Genomic DNA, 23,932 nt, shown 5'->3' on the forward strand with positions numbered 1-23,932 from the left:
AAGATAATATATGAATGGAGAAGGGTCGCTGGACTTCCCTGGTTTCCTAACAGAAGCTGCAGTATAGTTCGAGCAGTAAACAAGATGAAACTCACGCGACTGAAGCAACATTAACCATAGTCTATATAATCTTCATGACGAATAATACAATAATACTGGAAGAAAAGGAAAGAACAAAGAAGAAGGAATTGAAATTGGCACGTGGTCCTCTGGTGGCCCATTCGAAAGAATAATAATAATAATAATAATAATGTAGTAATAGTAATAATTTATGCTTGTTCAAGAAAAAATGTATCATGGAATGAACTAAATAGTAAGAGACTGTATTGTTTTATGCTACACGTGCATTCTGCTAAAAGTCATGATGTAAAAATACGGTTTGCCTAGTAGCTCTCAGCACATAGGTCTATAGCAAAAGAATTACTAATATCGACGGCTAAGAACGAGAGCGTAAAAACATAATATTAAAATACAATTTTGCCAGAGCATTTCGGTTAAGCGAACTTCGGTTAAGCGGGGTTCTACTGTATATTATTATTATTATTATTATTATTATTATTATTATTATTATTATTATTATTATTATTATTATTGACTGCCTAGCCAGCTGGACTCACGCCATTGACAGAGCTATGTTTTTTTAACACATTGCATCAAGAGAAAAGAGGACTTCATTGAGATAAGTTCCAGATTTCAACTTCCTAAGTATTTGAACAGAAATAAACAGAAATGATTTTATATTTCTAAATATCTGAGTGTGATTCGATAGAATCTGATGATGTTCTTTCAAGAACGAAACATGTCATTCTATTTTAATTAAGTTGTTTCTTTTTCAAGTATAATTCTGTTACCATATGTTTTTCTTTCCTGGTAGTTTTTAAAATTACCACTCAAACAGCAAACTGAAGAGCCCAATTAACTGCGTCAAAACTGAAAAGATATCACAAAAAAACCTTCATGAAATGTAACACCTTTCCTATTCTGCGGCAGATACTTTTTGCTCCGTCTAAAAGTAAACTTCCCATTGGCAGGTAATGTTGCTAGACTAGATGTGGTGTGACACTTTGAACAATATCAGCAACCTTGTATTCTTGTACCTCGAAGTGGGATAGGGTCCTAGTTAGTAGCAACTTGAAGGAATTTGCATGAAAATCTATCGCATACGTAACAGGCTCATGTGAAGAGCACCACAGTACTTCTTCAGTGAATTTCTCTTTGATTCTTCACCAGAAAGGTTTTTAGAAATTTAACTCAAAGTTTTGTAATGGGGACTTTTCAGTGATACTGACTCAGCAATTCAAACGCAAATTTAGTGACACCATGAGGTTTTTAAAGACGTTACATTCTTGTCTACCAGAGAAAGGCGATGTTGCAAGGAATAATTTTGCTCTTTGAACTGTTACATCATCATCATCATCATCATCATCATTATTTCCCATTATCCAGCTGTAGCCAGGTAGGGGCAAATATGGTTCCTCTCCACTTTCTTCGGTCTTTTGACCACTCCTCCTCCAACACAGTGTCCCAGTCCATGTTTCTTTCTCTAATACTCCATTAGATGGTATCCTTCCATGCATTTGCATTTCCATTTCCATCACCTTTTTTGGCATTAGTTCATCACTCATTTGCTTTGCACACCCAAACCATCTTAATTGGCTCTTCTCTATTCTATCATTCGGTTTTTTTTTTTTTTTTTTCACTCCAGTTTCTTCCTGGATTTTCTCATTCCTTATTTTGTCTCTTCTACTCTTCTGTATCATACTCCTCAAGAACTTCATTTTGGCTGCCTGTATTCAACTCTCATCTTTCTTTGTCATTGTCCAAGTTTCTGCTCTGTAAGGTGTTATTGGTACGCAGAGGTGCCAACTGTTTCGGATTTCAGTTTGCGATTACGGCATTACGGTCAAACGGGAAATTATTAAGGAAAAAAGCAACATTATCACGATAGAAATTAATTTCTACTACAAAAAGGAAATAAGTAAAAAATGATCAATCCTGGTCAACCCTTCTCGTTTCAATGTTCGTAAGTTGGCAGCTAAACATATTTGGAGGTTATTTGGTCATCACTTCCTGTTGTTCCCCGCAGGCATTGTGAAATCACGGCCAGCTACATAGATACGTGCTGCTCTCTTAGTTAGAATGACGCATCAAGTCAGCCGTGAAGTAGGCTCTCTGTTCTCCAGCAGACACGTTCAGCTCTCTCTCTGTTGTGTGCGTAGACATGAGTTGTATATTTAGCGCTTTCCAATTCTAATTATCCTACTTGTCAGTTTGAAAAAAAAGTGACTGGTTTTGTAAAATAAAACGTAGCAATTGCCAAATTGCATCATCTTCTAAGAAGACAGTAGTGATACAGAAATATCGAGACGATTACACAAGTGGAATGATTTACTTGGTCAGAAGTTGATCTGCTGCCTGCTTTCGTTGCACTAAATATAGCCCTGTTCTGATGCATCTGAGGCAAGACAGGTTTTATCTATAGAATTTTTCAGTTTATCCCTAATATTACAAATTATAGTTTGGAAAAACAGTGGCACGTAGTTTTTGTGCGGTGTAAATTCGTCCTGCATCCTTAGTTTGTGAATTTTTTTAAAAATATCTGAAGCTGTCTTTATTAAATTTCCACAGCAGAATTTCGGAACACAAGTCTTTGGAAAATATGTATCACTGAACTAGACTGTTCTCCTACATTGCGTATAATTGGTTGTTGATTCAATTTAAACTTCTTTTTAACAATCTCCTTATGGTGTATTCTGTTAATATTGTGCACAGTGTCATATTTTTTCTGTACAGAAACACTCTTTTCACACACCAAACTAAATAAGACTTTGCTGTCCTCCGTAAAAATATTTCTTCCAAACTCATTTAGATTTCGCATAAAATCTGTGATTGATTTTTTTGGTGGCATTATTCTCTTAATTCCTAGACCGATCACACTCAGTTTATTAAGCCAATGCATGAAGCACAACTAACACACTTCAACTGGGTGAGCCAACAGCTTGGAACTTGGCAATTCACCAAGCACGTGGACAACATGCTGACTGCTTAGTCGCAGAAGCAGCTAAGGTTCTCTCCTCATTTTAACTACTCTGTATTATAGCATTCACCTGAAGTTACTTTTTTATTAGCTGATAAGAAAGGTAATCAGTAACAAATGATGGCTAGTAGTGAAATCTGTGCTTCTAAAATGGATAAAATACACTAAATCAAAAATCATAAAATAATCTGTAAACATTTGTTATCCTACTTGAGAAGTCTCAAAACAGTTCCTCCTTGGTTGGTGGACATCGATAAGTTTTTTTTTTTTTTTAAGTATGCAATCGCAGACAGACATCCGACTCTGAGCATCACTCAAACACAAACTCAGACAGGTTCACCAAGAAGTAGTCCCAACTCGACTGAATCATGTCCATTCTGATGCGGGGAAGATAGCGCACTCTGAAAGGATGAAAATCAGTTGGGCTTGCAAAAAGACACACAGTTGAGATCTCGCAGTCCTTAGTGACTCTAAAGATGAATATTATTATTTATTATTCGGTAATCGGCCAACCAGGGACCACAATAACTTTCATTATACATTCTGGTGTTTATTCGATTTTTGTTGATCCAGTAGGTTTTCATTACCTCGCTGTGTCGAGCACAGCGTTCATCCGATCACTTTGCACCAGTTGTCCATTTCACATTCTGGAAAGTCCCAAAAGTCACAATGCTTCTTCTGAAAAGAACAATTGCTCCAAAGCAAACTCAAGTTTACAAGCATGATGGCACAACAGAAACAAGCTATTAGCCCAGGTGGTAACTCTTTGCAGAAATCCACTGTTGCTGAGAAGCGACGCACGCATCCCATTTAGATTCTTGGGACGGTAGAGGAAAATGCGACGTCTTGCTGAGGACCCCAAGCGATGAATAAAAATAATAATAACAAAGGAAGCCATTTTCCTGCAGAATAAGCATATAAAAGCACTATCAAACATAATTAAAATTGTTTGTGAAGATGTGTGCGTGTTACAAAGGATAGCCTTTCTGGAAACCTCTTGAAGTGGAGAAAGGAATATGCATTTTGCTTAAAAATCCAGGCTGTTAACAAGCTAAGCTGTATACGTTGACTGCCACTTTCATCTCTGGTGTTGCATTCATGTAATCAAACTAATGTATATTATTTGTGTTGCTTATTGAAACAGTAAGATTTTTTTTCCCCCTGGTTCAGGTAATAACAACTTTCTTGTAAGTTGAACCCAAGAATTAAATTGTTACTTTTTTACTTGTCTACATCTAAAATATCTTTATTTTAAATTTAGAGATACTTGACAATTGGCCTTCATCATTTATTTATTTTTCCTCTTGGAATTTATATATGGTGTTATGATCATTTAACATGTGTGTGTGTACTTTCCTTTATTTAGCAGGATTATTGTTCTTAGCTCTATTTTATTGAATCATTATTTGAAGAGCTTATAGATCAAATACCAGTGGATCCATGTATTAGCTGTTGGTTTCAGGACCCCAGACTGATTGGTGGCTATGAGAATGTTCCTACTCGGGATATCCACATGAATCAAGTTGGTCTTGAGCCACATTGGATGGAGTTCCTCAAGTTGTTTGTGAGACCTCTTCAGGAGATGGTGTTTCTTGGATATTACCATGATGTATGTACTGCAAGCAGCAAGTATTGGTATTAAAATGCGTAAACATGCCTCTGTGACCACCAGTTCAAAGATTTATAATGTAGCTCGTGTTTTTTACGAACTAGAGTACAACTTGTTTACAACAACTTCCAAGGCACCTGATAAATTGTGTCATTATAAACAAGCATTGTTGTAACCAAGATTTATGCTTTTAGCCAAGTGAGGTAGAAAATGATATAGAACAAAACTTAATTAGGCTTATTTTAGATTGTTCATATTTACTTTTGACCCTTTTAAGCCTGAATGTACAATTCTCACCAAGCTTCTTCACTTCGGAATAAAAATGAGTAATTTGTTTTTCCAAGTGGAGTGGCTGCGTGTGTTAACGTGCATCAGCTATAGAACCACGCTTTGCATTTGGGAGGTGGGTGGGTTCAAACCCCACCATCGGCTGTCCTAAGAATGGTTTTCTGTGGTTTCCCATTTTCACTTCAGTTCCTAATCGTAGACCACAACCCGTTTCTTCCACTTCCGTGCCAATTTCATTCACCATCATCATTTCATTGCTCCTCAACTGAGGCCTTAAAAGCATGCCATATACTTTAATCTCGCCTAATCCCTGACCCCGCAACAGGAAATGGGACTAAGTAGAAGACGTACACACAATGAGTAAATTTTGTCTATAGTCTCCTGCTTGTCATGTACACATTTTCTAAATTACCGGTACTTTCTATATTCATAATTTGTCACAATTTCACAAATATGAAGCTTTCAAAGCATCAGTCATTGTTAGACTTCAGACTTTTCTTCTTCTTTCTCTTCAAGGTAACCTTATTGTTCAGTTACTTGCAATGTCATTGCCCATTTCGGCCTCTGTTGTAACTAGGCCATCATCTACTGTTGCATAGTTTCATAGTCACAATGGTTCAGAACATCAGTCATTTTTTCCAAAAATCACATAATGTCAAATTATCATCACTGTCATCCTCATCATCATCGGCTTTTGAACATTCAGGTGACAATTCTCCTTGGTCGTAGCTCAGTTTTGAACATTGTGATCTTCACGTAATTCTATAAACAATACTCTTCCATGCACTACAGTCTTCTGCTGTGTGCCTTATTCTTTCAAGTGGTAGATTCATCAAACTCTTGATCTGATCAATTTGGTGGTATAGGGCACATCCCCTCAGCCATTTTCCATCAGCTTTGCCCAGGATGATATGCTTTACGGTGCCATTTCACCAGATGACATGGTCGAAAAATTTCAGTATCTGCTTTTGAATATTTTGAGAGTAAGTGTGCATTAGGGACAATCCTTAGCTCCTTCAAAATGGATTTATTCTTTCTTCTTACTACCCATAATATTAATAGTATTATTCAAAGCCCGTCATCTTGAAGGCTTTGATCCTTTTACATCACACAATATTTATAGTCTAGGACTCAGAGCCGTACATTGCGATGAGAATACCAAAGCTTGAACCAGTAGCTTCTTTGTTTCCTTGGTAATATGATTTTTTCGTGTTTTTGTTAGCCATACCTATTCTGCTTAATCGCAAAGAAAACCTGATGTCCTAACTATGGGTAAGAGCATAGTGCCAGCTACCGGGGCCAGGGCTGTACCACCTATCTCAGTGTTCTTCACCAACAGCAGAATTGCCTTTTCTTTTGCCTCAGCGACAAGCTCCAACATGCCAGCTGAGTTTCAGCCAGCTGTTCCCTCCTCCCCTCCGTCTGCTTTCACAAATAACTATTTCCTGGCACCCCACCTGCCACCACCACATCTCAGGAAGCTGATCCACAGGAAACTATTCACCAAAACAATTGAGTTCTCTTCTGGAATGCCGAGGGTATTCAGAGAGATTATCTTGAATTCACCGAGTACCTAGAAGACGAGAACATAGATTAGATGGAAGTCTGGTGTCAGACCCAAGACAAAATGCTGCTTTTATAGAGCAAACACCTGGAAAGCATTACATTTAATCCTGTTTGGATCAATGAATTGATTATTTCTCCACATGAACTTTGGCAGAGATATGGGAAAGATATTCCTGTTGTTCATCCTACAAGGAGAGAAGGAAAGAAATAACTTGGTGTACCTGACCTTAAGTTCTACTCTGCCCCATCTCCCACCCCCTGCTCACCCTTCCCCCCTCCATAGGATTCTTGCTCTCCCTGCCTTAACTTAGCTCTGATAGAGAAAGACAAGGACATGACAGACTTGACATCTTCAAACAGTCCCGACTCGGCATCGGGAGCTGAGAATGTGTGGATGTGGAGGAACTGCGATTGAAAAGAGAAAAGATGTAAGTTACAGTGGTAAGACTAAGAACACAAAGAGGAAGTACAACTGGGCAACCATCCTCTATTAATACATTGAGGACGGGCCCCTAATGGAGGCTGCTACCCCCTGTAGACTAGATGGTGCAAGCCTCCAAGAAAGAAAGTATACTGCTGCACTCAAACTACTGTAACTCTAAAAGTATTCAATATATCGACCTCAAACTTTGAACATGTACTAACTAGGTTCCTTAGTAGTCTCTACAGCGTGACATGTTCCAAAGCAGTACTGTTTGTAGCTCCATTCAACAGTCTTTCTAAGCACAGTGCGTTTAGTGCCTTTCATGAACTTATTTTATTTATTTTATTCAAATGTACGAGGATGTCTCTTTACGGTTACTCCCTGTTCAGTATTAGTCATTAATTATTAGAAATTTCCAATTCATTGTCACCGTGTACCTATGATAACCGGTCTGCACATAATTAATCGTAAAAATCTGTATCCGTCAGCAACTGAATGCACCGCACCACGTTGACATCCGCACTGGAGCTCCAAAGAATAGTTCTACATATCTGATATTATTTTGTTAAATACATGAAGGTTTTTCTTTTTTTTTTGCTAGTTGCTTTACGTCGCACCAACACTGATAGGTCTTATGGCGACGATGGGACAGGAAAGGTCTAGAAGTGGGAAGGAAGCGGCCGTGGCCTTAATTAAGGTACAGCTCCAGCATTTGCCTGGTGTGAAAATGGGAAACCACGGAAAACCATTTTCAGGGCTGCCGACAGTGGGGTTCGAACCTACTATCTCCCGAATACTGGATACTGGCCGCACTTAAGTGACTGCTGCTGTCGAGCTCGGTACATGAAGGTTTAAAGAAAGAAAGATTCAGCGATAATTTATATTCCACGACTACACCGTTTCAAACTCACAATCTCGTCCTCAGTTGTATCAGTGATCAACAAAATACGAGGTGCAGAAAAGCGAGAATTCTCATAGCCTGTCGCCTACCGTCAGCTGAGAAACTACAATAATTCTCAGGGCTTGTCACCCATGTGGCATATCAGATAATGAATCTGCGTACAAATGTTGAAATACTGTACCTCGTCACACATGGCATGCTGCCAAATGACAATTGTCTCTAGGCGCGCGCATAAGGTCACTAATGTATATGGGTTGTTTTCATTGTTACAGTGATCATAAAAGTGAAAAGAAATCTGCACTAACATCGGTGAACCTATTAATCCATAGAGTTTAAACTCTAGCTCACAGACAGCACAACAAGCTGAAAACTTAACCTAGTACGTAAAGTTAAAAATTTCATGATTGTTCCGTATTGAATAGAGAAATAAGAAGATGTACAATATTATAGGGAAGGATCCACCTTTCAATACTCCGTTGTAAGTTGAACTAAAAAGTAGTTACAACCTGTTTATTGGGACCGGTTTCAACACATTTCAAGTGTCATCATCAGCCAATTAGCGAAGATCTTAAAACAACTAATATATTGAACACAAGCAAAAAATTAACATTGTATCATATCGCAGCAATTCAGTTAATGTTCAAAACACAATAATCACAGTCAAGAGAATAAACAGAACATCACTATCTTGCGCCGAAAACAAATATAGTTGAAGTTCATAAGCAGATCAAGTATGCACTTATGTAAAGTCGTTGCTAGGCAGGTCTTGTAGGCATTTGTTTCTCCGGCCGAAGAGTAAAAGGTGACGTGAATGAAGTCTTAGGAAAACAGTGTAGGATTTAATTTCGTCAGATTCAAAGTGGATATATAGGTTTAAAATAATTTAAAACCTTAAAAAAGAATAAAGCCAAATAAAAATATATTTAAAAAATAGGAAGAAATAATGAAAGAAATACGAGGTTCAACTCGAAACAACTTGCCGTAGTAATTGATAAAGAAATGATAAATAGAGAAAGGGGGTGGGGAACGTTTATTAGAGGGTGGTGGTGGTGGTGGTGGTTATTGTTATTAGAGGAAATACAATTGGGCAACAATCCTTTATATAACACTAATTCGAGGAAAAAAGAGGAAGAGAACCGACACTTCGAAAAATGAAGATATTGGTTAAAGGAAGACAAGGGCCACGAAGGGCGTGAAAATGAAAGACTCCCTAGCCCTCGGAAACCTAATAGCGTCGGGGTCGGAAAGGAACAAGAGTTGACCAAGGGAGGTCGGACAGGATAGATGAAAGTGAGGAGCCTGGCACAAGTAAGTGGAAGCAATGCCAGGACTCAGCTAAGGGCCCCATGGTCGCCAACCCACGCTCCGAAGTTCAGAGCCCCTGGGGGATGGAGGGTGGGAAGGAAAGAAAAATGGAAGGGATCCGATACTTTGAAAAATGAAGATTTCAGCCAAAGGAAGACAAGGGCCACGAAGGGCGTGAAAATGAAAGACTCCCTAGCCCTCGGAAACCTAATAGCGTCGGGGTCGGAAAGGAACAAGAGTTGACCAAGGGAGGTCGGACAGGATAGATGAAAGTGAGGAGCCTGGCACGAGTAAGTGGAAGCAATGCCAGGACTCAGCTAAGGGCCCCGTGGTCGCCAACCCACGCTCCGACCCCGACGCTATTAGGTTTCCGAGGGCTAGGGAGTCTTTCATTTTCATGCCCTTCGTGGCCCTTGTCTTCCTTTGGCTGATATCTTCATTTTTCGAAGTATCGGATCCCTTCCATTTTTCTTTCCTTCCCAGCCTCCATCCCCCAGGGGCTCTGAACTTCGGAGCGTGGGTTGGCGACCACGGGGCCCTTAGCTGAGTCCTGGCATTGCTTCCACTTACTTGTGCCAGGCTCCTCACTTTCATCTATCCTGTCCGACCTCCCTTGGTCAACTCTTGTTCTTTTCCGACCCCGATGCTATTAGGTTTGCAAGGGCTAGGGAGTCTTTCATTTTCACGCCCTTCGTGGCCCTTGTCTTCCTTTAACCAATATCTTCATTTTTCGAAGTGTTGGTTCTCTTCCTCTTTTTTCCTCGAATTAGTGTTATATAAAGGATTGTTGCCCAATTGTATTTCCTCTAATAACAATAACCACCACCACCATCACCACCCTCTAATAAACGTTCCCCACCCCCTTTCTCTATTTATCATTTCTTTATCAATTACTACGGCAAGTTGTTTCGAGTTGAACCTCGTATTTCTTTCATTATTTCTTCCTATTTTTTTAATATATTTTTATTTGGCTTTATTCTTTTTTAACGTTTTAAATTATTTTAAACCTATATATCCACTTTGAATTTGACGAAAGTAAATCCTACACTGTTTTCCTAAGACTTCATTCACGTCACCTTTTACTCTTCGGCCGGAGAAACAAATGCCTACAAGACCTGCCTAGCAACGACTTTACATAAGTGCATACTTGATCTGCTTATGAACTTCAACTATATTTGTTTTCGGCGCAAGATAGTGATGTTCTGTTTACTCTCTTGACTGTGATTATTGTGTTTTGAACATTAACTGAATTGCTGCGATATGATACAATGTTAATTTTTTGCTTGTGTTCAATATATTAGTTGTTTCAAGATCTTCGCTAATTGGCTGATGATGACACTTGAAATGTGTTGAAACCGGTCCCAATAAACAGGTTGTAACTACTTTTTAGTTCAACTTACAACGGAGTATTGAAAGGTGTATCCTTCCCTATAATATTGTACATCTTCCTAGTACGTAAAAACGGAGATACCCGGGGCCGCAGTAATATGGGAGTCTCCGGGGCCAGTCTTTAGTGTGTTAACACTAATCACAGAGGAGAAAGGAAGAGGTCTGGTCCTTCAAAAAATGAAAGTATTGGCAAAAGAAAGGAAGGAAGCCTTAGGCCTCGCAAATCTAAAACCATCAACGTCGGAGGAGAACAAGAGTTGACCAAGGGAGGCTGGAGTGTGGAGACTGGCTGGCACAAGAAAGTGAAAACAATGCGAGACTCAGCTAGTGTCTGTAACGAGCTCCCTATAATCGCAAGGAAGAAATCGTTCTGCATCTGCCATCTTCGCCTTCCAGCTTTAGACTAAGCCTGTTGAACTTGCATTGGCTTCTTTGACGATGTGACTTGTGACGTCATTGAACTTTCTCGAAGCAGCTCCATGTTTCCTTCCTTTCTTCCAGGACATTCCTTCTGTCCTCCTATGAATACCTGAACAGTTTCTCTCAAAAATGAATCCAGCTTCGATAGCGATCTGGTGTGGAGGGTCTTCGGCAGTAGTGCGTGTTTCTGCACGTACCCTTTTAATTCCGACCATCTGGAATTCATCATTGTGTGACTCTGGGTGAGCTAAAAACTTACATTTAATTGAGCATTGAACGTGGGGAGCTTGTCTCCCATTTTTCCCTTCAGGCCTTAACTGGAACCGTATCCATTTTCAATTCTGAAACCTAAATTGTCAATCTGTTCAAGAATTAATTTTGTGGGACACATAGTGCGCAAACATGTGGTCAAGGACTTGTGTTTTATTTCACTTCATCAAACTCTAAGTAGTGAACTGTGCTCCATCGCATCCTTTATATTCTAATTGAAATAAACGCAGATGCAGGATTCGACCTCCCTCTCCCGACTTCCCCTTTTCACGCTCCCTACTTGTTCCCTTGGGCAATTTCTTTTTATTAGGTATCTTCGCTGGAAGGATATGGTTTTTAACTTGGTTGTGTGGTAATTATTGTGGCCGATTTGATGGATCGTGTGATTTCTGTTGTTAACATTCAGTTCTAATTTGAATATATTCTGTTCGATTCCAAATACATGTTATCTCTTGTTCGTTGAAATTGGTTTGTTTCCTTTTTTTTTTTTTTTTCTTTATATTCATCAAAGCTCTGTACCTACCACAAACTTCTTTGGGTTCCCAGCACTTTCCTCGCACTCTGCTAGTTCCATACCGAACCCCTTTGAAATGATAGAGCATGACGTGCTCATGCACCTATGACATTTGTTTGAAAGTACTGTCTCTAAAAACATCTACTGAACTTACTTTACTTGATAAAGATTCTATCTTACGCTTGTTACTACATAACAGGTCCAGTGGTTGCCAGGTTGAGAGCACCCGAGGCCCATTTCAGTCACCTCTTACGGCAGGCAGGAGGTACCATGAGTGCATTCTACACTGCCCCCTCTACAGAGGGTAAGAAGGAGCAAATATCCCAACAGGTGAATATAAATAATGTCCGCATCCATAGCGTAACGGTTAGCACCATTAGCTAGAGCTGCACCACCTGGGGGGGGGGAAGTTTACTTTACTTCAATGTGAATAACAGAAACGAACAAGCATTGAGATAGAAACATGAAAAGGAAGTTTTATAGGATAAATATAATGATTGTTCAGTATCGCGCAGCTGTGAGCTTACATTTGGGAGATAGTGGGTTCGAATCCCACTGTCAGCAGCCCTGAAGATAGTTTTCCCTGGTTTCCCATTTTCATACCCAGCAAATGCTGGAGCTGTTCCTTAATCAAGACCATGGGCGCTTGCTTTCAACTCCTAACCCTTTCCCGTCCCATCGACTCCATAAGACCTGTCTGTGTTGGTGTGATGTCAAGCAAATTGTAATAAAAACGTAAAAGATTATCATCGGAAGATCGTTTATTCAATACATACATTATCATTATAGACTGGTATGCTTTTCAGTGTTCAGTCTGCAAGCCTCTGTGAATTTACTAAACGTCGCCACAGTCCTCTATTTGCAACTAGTGCTGTGGCCTCATTTAGTTCTATACCTCTTATCTTTAAATTGTTAGAAACTGAGTTTAACCATCGTCGTCTTGGTCTCTCTCTACTCCTCTTACTGTCCATACCTGTCCATTATTCTCCTAGGTTTATTCAGTAATCTCAAATAAAAGAAGTAAATTTATGTTAATTAGTATGAGTTTGTAACTCTGATTCTTGTGGTCATTTTGTTTGTGGCATGTTTGTCGCAATTTATACACCAATGGCTGTCTTTCTTTTACCTTTTAGTTTAATGGAGTGTTTTCATGTCCCAGGATGATCGAATAGAGGGTGGTTATGAAGCCGTGCCAACAAGAGACATCCACATGAAACAAGTGGGACTGGCAAAGATGTGGGACTATTTCCTGGAAGAATATGTCGGACCTTTGCAACAAACTGTTTTTATTGGTTACACAAGTGTAAGCCTTAGCCAGCCATTCAGTTTTACTGGTGGAAGGATGGGAGATGTATATATGTACATATGTTGCAAATATATCTGGTGTGGGTATACTTTAGGTCAATCTCTTGTACCGGTGTGAAGCTTTTTGGTTATCTTTTTATTATTTTGCAGCAGTGAATCTTGAAGTATACACTTACTATCAAAAAGAAACTAGAATGCTTTCTGAAGAAATCTAGGTAGAGGTTGTGGGTGGGTTTGGTTTTATTTTTTCTCTTCTCTCTCACAAAAAATTATTTTTAACTGAAGAAATTATTTTTTTGATTTCCTACATTTGAAAGAAAGCAGCACACATCGTATTGGCCTGAATATAAGACAGCCTCACATCTAAGATGACCCTTCATTTTTGGTAGGTATTTACACTAAAAATTAAATAAAGAATGTAATTACAATGTATCCAACCTCTCCTATGACTGAGATAATTTTGATAAGCCCTAAAGTGAATGTAAGAAACAGGTTTTATTTTATTATAAAATTTATCGGTGTAATCTTGGATAACAGTAGCGTGACGTCCTGAACACTGCACCACCTGCTACCTGCAATGTGACTTGCCGGATAACTCTGGTATAGTTTCTTCTTCACTAATGCAGTGACAAGCATTATCAGTTTTTTTTTTTTACTTTCATGTCTTTGGTTTCCTGAATGCTTTTCTTGATGTTCTGGCATTCTTAAACTTGCTAAGACATTTGAGCTCTTCACTTAAAATTATTCTTATATTTTATCGTATTTCATTTATTTTACTTTAGTAGAAAATTGATTATCGAATTGTAGTCTAAATGTGCTGTTTTTCCGATATTCTCTGCTACCTTGTTTACAATGATAATTTTTTAAAAACAATGTAATCGATCTGTGTCGTTATTGATATTTGAAACACAACGTCTTCTTCATACTTAAATGCGGCTCATTTCACTTTAATGTAAATAAAACTTCCCTTCTTTCTGCAAAAATTATGCGTTGGACTCTAAAACACCAAACATTTTCCACAGTCTGTACGTTATTCGTACATTTTCCTTGTGTAAAACCCATAATTTGATGTTTATATCATAACTTCTCCCCTCTCCTTCATTTAAGTGATCTTCTTTTTACACAATTCATCATGACCAGAATAGTGTCCAAAACTGAATGCATTAATGCAATGACTCCATGCCAAGAAACAATAGATCACAAACCACAATTGGAAAAAAATCATCTAAGCTTGAGAAATGTTGGTTTATTCGTGACCCTGAGCTCAACTGTGATGCGCATTGTGAGTCACGGTGCACAAGCCAGAACAGTTAGGGAATCTTTTTAACATAAAAAACATAGTCTTCTCTTCAGGCCAATGTAATTATTTTATTATTGCACACTGAATAGCACCATTAGGGTAAGGACCATAACAATTACTTCCTCATTTTCTTCAAAATGTATGTATGCATTTATGTACTGTAAAACCTCATTAAGACGTTTCTGCAGGGGACAAGCAAAAAGAACGTGTTAAGCGAGAAAACATACTACTGAATACATGAATAAAACTATCCAACAGGGATATGGAAAAACTAGATAAGATTTTTTCTGACATGGCGGCATTTTGTGCCGTGTCCACCAAGGGATAGTAGGAAAAGGAACATACAAGATTTCGTGACCCAGTCGTTGGTTATTGTTAAGAAGTTTTGATTGATGTGGTAAATGTGATTTATGCTGAATACTAGAGAAATAGATAAACTATGGAATGTGTAAATAATAAAATACAGTTCTCACAAGTTTCCTCACACTACTATAGCTGCAATTATTCAACCAACGTGTTTAATAAGAATAAGCTATTCATTTTCGTAAAGAGCTTTGGTTAAGAGCACCTAGTGACCCATTTAAAACTGAGGTGGTAGTGATGATTATACCAATGAAGGTATTTATTTCAATAATATAGGCCAAAAGTATGAATTACAAGTGATTATTTAACAAAAGTATGAAAGCGGCGATTTTCATGTTATTAAAATAAAACAGTTCTTTCATCGTAATCCCTCTATTGTTCCCGGAAACCAGAAATGGAAGAGGGGCGGCTCCCATTTTTACTAACAACGCCGAACATATTAGAGTTGGGAAGATTCTAGAACCTACAATAAAAACATTATAGAGAAGAGCAACATAGCTGAGGCTAGTGCTTGGACAAGGAAGTATTTCAAAGAAGCTTTATTCGATATAATATTTTTTGTGTTAGTTATTAAAGGGATGAAGGATAGCAAGTCACACCCCAACCACGAAGTAGATGTAGTGGCAATAAGTGTACCAAGAATTAAAGTGACAGTAAATAAGAACTTTACAAGAGTATTAAAGATTTAAAAGACTGGGCGAGTTGGCCGTGCAGTTAGGGGTGCGCAGCTGTGAGCTCGCATCCGGGAGTTAGTGGGTTCGAACCCCACTGTCGGCAGCCCTGAAGATGATTTTCTGTGGTTTCCCATTTTCACACCAGGCAAGTGCTGGGGCTGTACCTTAATTAAGGCCACGGCCACTTCCTTCCCATTCCTAGGCCTTTCCTGTCCCATCGTCGCCAAAAGACCTATCTGTGTCAGTGCGACGTAAAGCAAATAGCAAAAAAATATTAAAAAGGAGGACAATCCTATTTATGGGGTATGAACCCATTAGCTTATATTTAGCTTACCTTTTTCTATAAGGTTATTAGTATATCTAGGTGTATGAAGCACGTAAGTTTTAGGTACTTTAGGGAGTAGTTTAAGTCTATTAGATATAATGAAGGTAAATAATTACATGATTTACTCTATGACAGTAATCCTTTTAAATTAGGCACTTCATTGCTAGAAACTTTTAAGTACAAGTGATAAGCAAAGGTGTGAAAAACACGAGAGATTATAAAATAACTGTGCACTGAAAGGTGTGGGGGGGGGGGGGGAAGACAAATAGGAAAACATTTGCACAGGGGCCCATGAAAATATAAAGTATTCTAAAACAAATTGCACTAGAATCCTTTTGTTTTGGGCCGGTGGGTTATTAAACATTATTTTCTGGTCTTGCTCTTAGACAATGAATTCGAGGTTACACTCGACTTTGGCTGACATTTTGAACAACAAAACTTCAATTTGACTAACTCGAAGGTGAGAGTTCTGACATTCGCACTATCTCTCCACACTTAAAGATGCGTGTGCCAGTCCACTTTCTGACAGATTTTAATTTTGTCTTCATTAGTAAGGAATTCCACAACTTTTTCCAAATCCATTACTATGCTGTCACAAGACAAGTGTGCATCACGCTAGTCAACTTCACATGATTACGTTCCTAATCCAGATGTAGGCTATCAGGCAACAAATATTCAATACCCTTCACTGTACCACTCAACACAAAATAAATTTCTAATTTTGTTAATGGAATGCGAAATACAAGCACAAATGGGCTCACTGTGTTATTCACCAATTTTGCTGTTAACCGACAAGCAATACTGAACATTCCTGATGCTAACGGCTTGCTCCCTGAAGGTGCTACTTATCCTGTGAAGTTCAGGAATTCAAGGCCTTCTCCCATTATCACGCAACTGTGGCGAGGGCTCTTTCTTACCCTAGTTGGAAATCACGTTTTTTTCACAACAAATAACATTTTTGGGGCTAGGAAAAATGTGATCATACTGAGCGGTAATCATAATTTATAAGCGGTAATAGCGAAAATGTGTGATGCAATAAGCCAGGTATTTTTACATACATTTAATACGATGAGAATCGGGACTTCGAACTTACGATGTGCTAAACAGGAAAACTTGTTAATAAGGAATGTACTAAGGGGGTTTACTTTTTAAAGGTACAGTCAAAGGTTCCACCTTTACAATACTAAAAAATGTTATGTTTAATTTGCAATTAATAATTAGTTCAATTCCACTTGTAATTGTAAGATGCTTCAACCTTGCCTACTTTTAACGTTGCTAACAGCCGTCGTTTTCATTGTAGGAATATGCAACTATGGCACAACCTTTCTCTGTGTGTGTGCTTACAGTCAAATATTCTGCCTGCCTCATAACCTCTTGACTAAGAATTATCAACAACACATCATCACGCTAACATAAGAAGAGCTCGATCATCGAAATTTTAATGGAACTATTACGTGTGTTAAACAATTTTAGGAGCCTCCGTGGCTCAGACGGCAGCGCGTCGGCCTCTCACCGCTGGATACCGTGGTTCAAATCCCGGTCGCTCCATGTGAGATTTGTGCTGGACAAAGCGGAAGCGGTACAGGTTTTTCTCCAAGTACTCCGGTTTTCCCTGTCATCTTTCATTCCAGCAACACTCTCCATTCTCATTTCATAGCATCTATCAGTCATTAATAAATCACTTTGGGATTGGCGACCCCATCGTACTAATAGCCTATATCTGCTTCATTCATTCCATCCCTGACCCAGTCAATGACTCGAAAACAGGTTGTAGGATTTCATTAGGATTTAATTTCAAACAATTTTACCTTCATTTCATGAGAACTAAAAAGCCGTTGAGCTCCAGCATTTTAAGACCATTCTTTGAATTTTATCATGTATTTTAATTTGACGTATTTGGTAACCCAAATCATATTTGTTTGTTTGTCCAACCCTTGTCCCGTTTCCCTACGGGGTCGGGTATGAGGTGAGATGAATTTGTCGTGGCGGTTTTTTATGACCGGATGCCCTTCCTGACGTCAACCTCATCAGAGGAGTTAATGGGAGATGAAATGAATGACGTGATATATGATAGTAGGGAGAGGGTGAAACCCGGTGCCGGCACATAGCCTACTCCTGTCGAATAGCACCAAGGGGTCTGCTCAAGGCTTAACGTCCCCATCCGACGGACGAATCACCATCAACAGCGTCATATGCCCTCACTCCATATGAGCACTGCGGAGAGGTTTGGAATTTAATCCAGGCTTTTGGCACGCAATCTAGTGATTAGAAATTGTATACCACCACCTCCCCTACCCTGCCGGCCAACATTCAGATGGTGAAAATTTTTTCGACCAACGGGACTCGAACCGGCTAACCTCGGTGTTAGACCGTCTTAGACTTCAGCGCCTTAACGATCATGGCCACCAGGCGGGCTAACCCAAATCATATTTGTGACCTTGTCTATTTTACAGGTATTTTCGGTTGATGTACAGAAAGGACGAAACATGTCCTGATACTTGTTAATTGCTAATTAAACACAAAGACTTTTTTAGTATTGTAAAGGTGGAACGTTTGACTGCACTTTTTAAAAGTATACTATCGACAATACGGGCTTTGCAATGAAATGCACTAACGAGGTTTCAATTTATTTGCTTATTTTTATATTTATTTACTAGCTGTTACCCACAGCTTTGCTCGTGAGGATTTTGTAATTTGATAAAAATTACTTGTTCCTCGGTATTGCACTAAGACATTATCTGTAAATCTCTAAAAAACTCGCGCAAAAATTGCATTTCATTTACCCCAGAACCTCTTTGTAAGCCACGTTTATAGCATTGCCTTTTGGGGCTAAGATGACCAGGCTACTGGCAGACTTAAATCTGGAACATGCGACACGGAACTCTATATGTGAAAAACAGTCCTCTTCTATGTTGAAAAAAAGTTTCCTTTATTTCTACAGGAGATTCCAAATACCAATTTTCACGTTTGTAACATCTTAGTTTTTGAGATATAAGTATCCTCATAAAGAGAATTCAACTCCTTCTTCACTTATTTTTGATCTCCAGCTTAAGTTGATTTTCCAAAAACAAAAAGTATGTGTTTCTTTATTTTTAAAGGAGACTACAAATACCAGTTTTCACGACTGTAACGTGTTAAGTTTATAAGAGATACTGTAGATACACTCATGTTAAAAACTGCCCCTCTCATTGGCTGAGTGGTCAGCGTTCAGGTCTTCGGTTCACAGGGTTTCGGCTTCGATTCCCAGCAGGGTCGGGCTTTTTAATCGCGTGTGATTAATTCTTATGGCTTGTTGTTTGTGTTTATCCCAACACTCTCCTCTTCATATACACTCAACACGCCACATTACCAACCACAACATGAAAACGCAATAGTAATTACATCCCTATACATAGGGTTGCCGTCAGAAAGAGCACACAGCCGTAAAACAGGGTCAAATCCACATGTGCGACACATTTTGCACCCGCAACCCTGCAGGTGTACGAAAAGAAGAAGAAGAAGAAGAAAAAGATACTAATTTTAAAAATTCACCCGCTTTTTAAATTCTTTTCACCCCCTTAAGTGGATTTTCAAAAAACAGTTTGTTCATTTATTTTTAAAGGAGATTCCAAGTACCAATTTTAATGTCTGTAACATCTTCAGTTTCTGAGATATGTGTATCCTCATATAAAGAATTCAACTCCTTCCTCACATCTTTTCACTCTCACCTTAAGTGGATTTTCTGAAAACAAAAATTTGTGTTTTTTTATTTTTAAAGGTGATTCCAAATACCAAATTTTATGTCTGTAACATGTTAGATTTTTGGGATATATTGTAGATAATTTTGCTGCTGTAGAATCCTGGAACTGACGTTGCCATGGTTACGGCAGTTCATTTCTTTATCTGATTCATAGAGCAGGGGTAGTGTGGTGCCAATATCTCAGTAACAGTTGCTTTTAGGGTCTTAAAACATGGTTTTTGGGCCAATAGGGCTTACCGATTTTGTTCTTTGCATCAAGGGGCTTAAAATGAGCTTTGTCTCATCCTTGTATGACAAATTTGATTTTGCCTGTATTAGCCTAGTATTTTTATATTTTTATATCTCCCCTCTTCGCTTCCCCCCCCCCCCTATTTGTTTTGAAAAGAAAATACAGCCCCTGTTACTCACCCAATTTATCTTTCTATAGGTGAAGTAGGTGAAGTCATTTTTAAAATTGGTTCAGTAGTTTTTGAGTCTATCCGTTACAAACAAATATACAATTTTTTTCTCTTTATAATATTAGTATAGATATAGATTTCAGATACAAATCCAGTTGTTAGAAAGACATACGTATGACTTATACACTGCCACGTAAGTTCATCTCGCCTCATCCCCGACCCCATATCAAGAAACTCGAATAACATTATGTGATGTATACACGTTATACTAGTGATACTTGAACTACTTAATTAAACTACTGTACTTAATTACATTCCCTATACTATAGATCATTTACATTCGTGGTAGTGACAGTGAATATATTATTTACATTTTATGGCCTTCATTGGACCACTAGCCAACTTTATGCAAAGAATTTTTTAGTTTCCTGTCAGCCCAGTACTTCTTCATTCTCTCTGATCTTATCCTCCTTTCTTCATCGGAAATTACCTTTCCTATTGTGTGTTTGTTGATTCTGGTTTGCAATCTGGTTTGCTTGTCTGTGAGTTTCCTGATTTTGTCGGTTTTGTTTCTTAGTGTTAAGTCTTGTTTAAGCATAATAACCTGAGCCTGTCAGTGCTATAGATGAATATGAGAATGAAAATAACATGCAAAACCTACAATATAAAACAGTCTCATTGAACCTATATCTATAATTCAGTTTACAAGCTTGCAATATGATTTTTTTAAAGTGAATGTAGGTACAAGAAAATATGTTAGTGCCATACGCAATACAACAGTCATTATTTTGAAGGAATTTAGTGAAGACAAATGTTAATGATGTTCAGTTCTACATCGTGGTGAGTGGAATGTTGCAGAGAAGAGAGAGGAACTTATAATTTACATTCTGAAATTAAATATAGACCATCAACAAGGGTATTAAACTGTGTATAGTCGTAATGATGCCAGCTTCAGATAAATTCCTGAGATTCTCTACTGAAAATTACTCTATACCATTTTCCAGCACCAAGGATTCCAGCTTGCTTCTTAAGCGCCCCATTCACGCGCAAACTTAGTTGGAGGTGAGTTTGTGCAAACCAGTCTCTTTAGACAATCCTCTGTGCATATGACCGTTAAGCCCACACACAAGTCTTCAACATTCTAGCGCTGCTTGAATTCATCTAAAGTTAAAAACCTCATGGTTGATCCGTATTGAACTGAGAATCACATGAGTAATTTTAATGTAAGGAAATCCACCTTTTCAATACACACAAAACTGTTGCACAAAAGTTATACTACAACATCTTTTTTTATTATTATGAACGTACTGGTTTCGACATGTTTTCAATATCATCAGCCTTTCGTAAAACAAAGCAAGAAAATAAATCCACATATAGCAACACTATACACACACTAAGTAAAAAATTTTGTATAACGATGCACATTTAAAATAGTTTATAAAATGTATGAAAATTGTTGCGCGTTGGTGGCGTGGTAGTTTTTTGCAGTCGTGAGGCATAATCTGAAAAGTTGGGCAGTGATATGATAAAACTTGATGAACACGTTGAAATCTTGTTACGTGTCTTATTCATAATGAAATGCAGCACTGAAAAATAATCTGAGCACTGTTAGCAGCATAGTCTTCCTTATCTCGAGATTGTACGTCGAAAGGTGGTTATTCATGTAGGTCCCAGGATGATCTATTGAACCGAGGTTCCTCAGTTCAAGCAGAACATGAAACCTAGAGAAAAAAAAAGGAATAGATTTAAATGGTATACTATAAAGGGCAAATCATATGGAGCAAAGGTATAGAGAGTTATGTATGAGCATATGCATGATGTGAATGATAATTTTACCACTATGGTCCAAGACTTCGAGATTCTCAAGATCTTAGAGAAGGGTCCTCTCCTAGATGTCACAGAGGATTGCTTCATACACCTTGATCAGTTTTTTAACCCCATTTTAAACCTAAAGGAAATTTCTGAGAAACCCAAGGTTCTTTAAGACTTTCTTATCATGGTTCTTAAGGTATTCCGTTTTCAAGAAAGCGGTCAAATTTCCACGCATTACATAACACGCTACCTCACTATACGTCCCCACCACATTGCCTTCCAGACCCACCCCCAACACCTCCCCCATAGGCGGTTCCTCTCCAAGTCCCTCCCTTCTCTTCCTCCCCTCTCCTTCCCATAACCAGCTCCAGTTGTCAACTCCTCTCCATAGAGTAAGCTTCTTAGCAAGGTGAGTCTCACACATAACGCTGAATTCAAATCTGGTTTTAGTTTTCATACCTCAGGGATAGTTTAAGAGTAATCCAATTTTTAATTTCTTCTAATATTTTTCATATCATTATATATATAGCTTTAATGCAGATAAGAAGAATCAAACAGTACAACCTTCAAAGAAAAAGTGTACATGGAAGACTCAAGGTGGTCCAATGTGGCCAATAAAGTTAATAATAATAATAATAATAATAATAATAATAATAATAATAATAATAATAATAATAATACACTTAAGAAAATGGAAATTGCAACACCATGAAGGCATTGGTCGTTTGTGTTGATTTTCAAGGTATGGAACCATGCCATGTAGGTATGTAAACGATCAAAGTTTCAGAGCCGTTGGATTGTTGCTACAGGTCTCCCCACGTGATTGGTCGCGGAGGAATCAACTCCAGTGTACAGACTCTGGTGTAGCGTAGTTGACTTGCAGTCTGTGCAGTGAAGTGTTCCCTGTCAAACATGTCTCGACGACAGAGAAGAGCATGCTATCAACAACTGTCGCCGTTTGAGAGGGCTCGGATAATTGGGCTGTGTGAGGCTGGATTATCGCTAAGGACTGTCTTTGCACGTGTTGGCCGACAGGCATCTACGGTTCAACGTGTATGGCAGCAGTGGTCAAATGAAGGTACCCACACTCGTAGACCTGGCACAGGCCCAGCGCGACAGACAACTGTGAGAGAGAATCGCCGCATCATTCGGATGGCCCGGATGGAACCCCATGTAACAGCAGTGCAAATTCAAGCAGCTGTAGCACCTCACATTACACAACAAACAGTTGGTAATCGCCTGCGTGCAGCTAGCTTACGAGCCTGTGTCCCTGCAGAAGGTGTTCCATTGACCCCCACAACAGCGACGTGTAAGGCTGGCCTGGTGTCAGTTTAGATCGACGTGGGTCGACGAATGGCATAGGGTCGTCTTTAGTGATGAATCGCGCTTCTGTCTTGCCCGCAGTGATCGCCGGAATCGTGTGCGCTGACGTACTGGGGAGAGGAGCCGCCCAGATCTTATTGTCGGGAGGCACACAGGGCCAACACCAAGCATTATGGTCTGGGGAGCTATGGGCTTTAATGTGAAATCACAATTGTTGCTTGTTGAGGGCACTATGACTGCTCGACAGTACGTTGATAGGGTACTCAATCCAGTTGTTGTCCCTATGATGACGAACATTACTAATGGGATTTTTCAGCAGGACACTGCCCGGGTTCACACTGCGCGCATCTCCAGAGAAGCTCTCCACGACATCACAACCTTAGAATGGCCCGCCAGATCCCCAGACCTCAGTCCTATCGAGCAGGTGTGGGACATGTTGGGTCGACAACTGGCCAACCGTCCTCAGCCACCCACAACTCTGGAACAACTGACCCGTGCAGTGCAGCAAGCATGGGCCACAATTCCTCAGGAAGCAATCCAGGGCCTTATTGACTCCATGCCTCAACGAATTCATCAATGTATTGCAGCTCGTGGTTGGCATATCCTGTATTGACTGTTGTTCAAACTTACGGTCAGAGGGACCTGAAAGTGTAATCATCGAAGCACAACTGAACACTCATCCTGTATGTTGAATTGCAGCAGTGTAGCACCACTCCTTCTGGGTGTTGCATTTTCCATTTTCTTCGGTGTAATGATTAATAATAATAATAATAATAATAATAATAATAATAATAATAATAATAATAATAATATAGCTTTAACTTAGTCATAGACATACTGTCAGAAATTCAATTAAGTTGGCCTCTAAACATTAAGAGAGTAACAGAAGGTGATAGTTGAAGTGCTCGCATAATGTTCTCACTTTTTAACAGTCATTCACAGAAATGTTTATAAATATTTATAAAAAAAA

The 23,932-nt window shown here is 38.9% G+C and overlaps 1 protein-coding gene across 2 annotated transcripts in view; it reads left to right on the plus strand.

Annotated features, from left to right (window-relative positions):
• Window positions 1-23,932, plus strand: part of Plod (procollagen lysyl hydroxylase) — a 243,681-nt gene that overhangs the window by 207,907 nt on the left and 11,842 nt on the right. For both annotated transcript variants that reach the window (XM_067148905.2, XM_067148906.2), the window contains one exon: window positions 4,500-4,646. In XM_067148905.2, coding sequence (XP_067005006.2) covers window positions 4,500-4,646 — 147 coding nt within the window. The remainder of the gene's footprint in view (window positions 1-4,499; window positions 4,647-23,932) is intronic.

The sequence above is a fragment of the Anabrus simplex genome, chromosome 6 (assembly GCF_040414725.1).
Source record: "Anabrus simplex isolate iqAnaSimp1 chromosome 6, ASM4041472v1, whole genome shotgun sequence".
Classification (NCBI taxonomy): domain Eukaryota; kingdom Metazoa; phylum Arthropoda; class Insecta; order Orthoptera; family Tettigoniidae; genus Anabrus; species Anabrus simplex.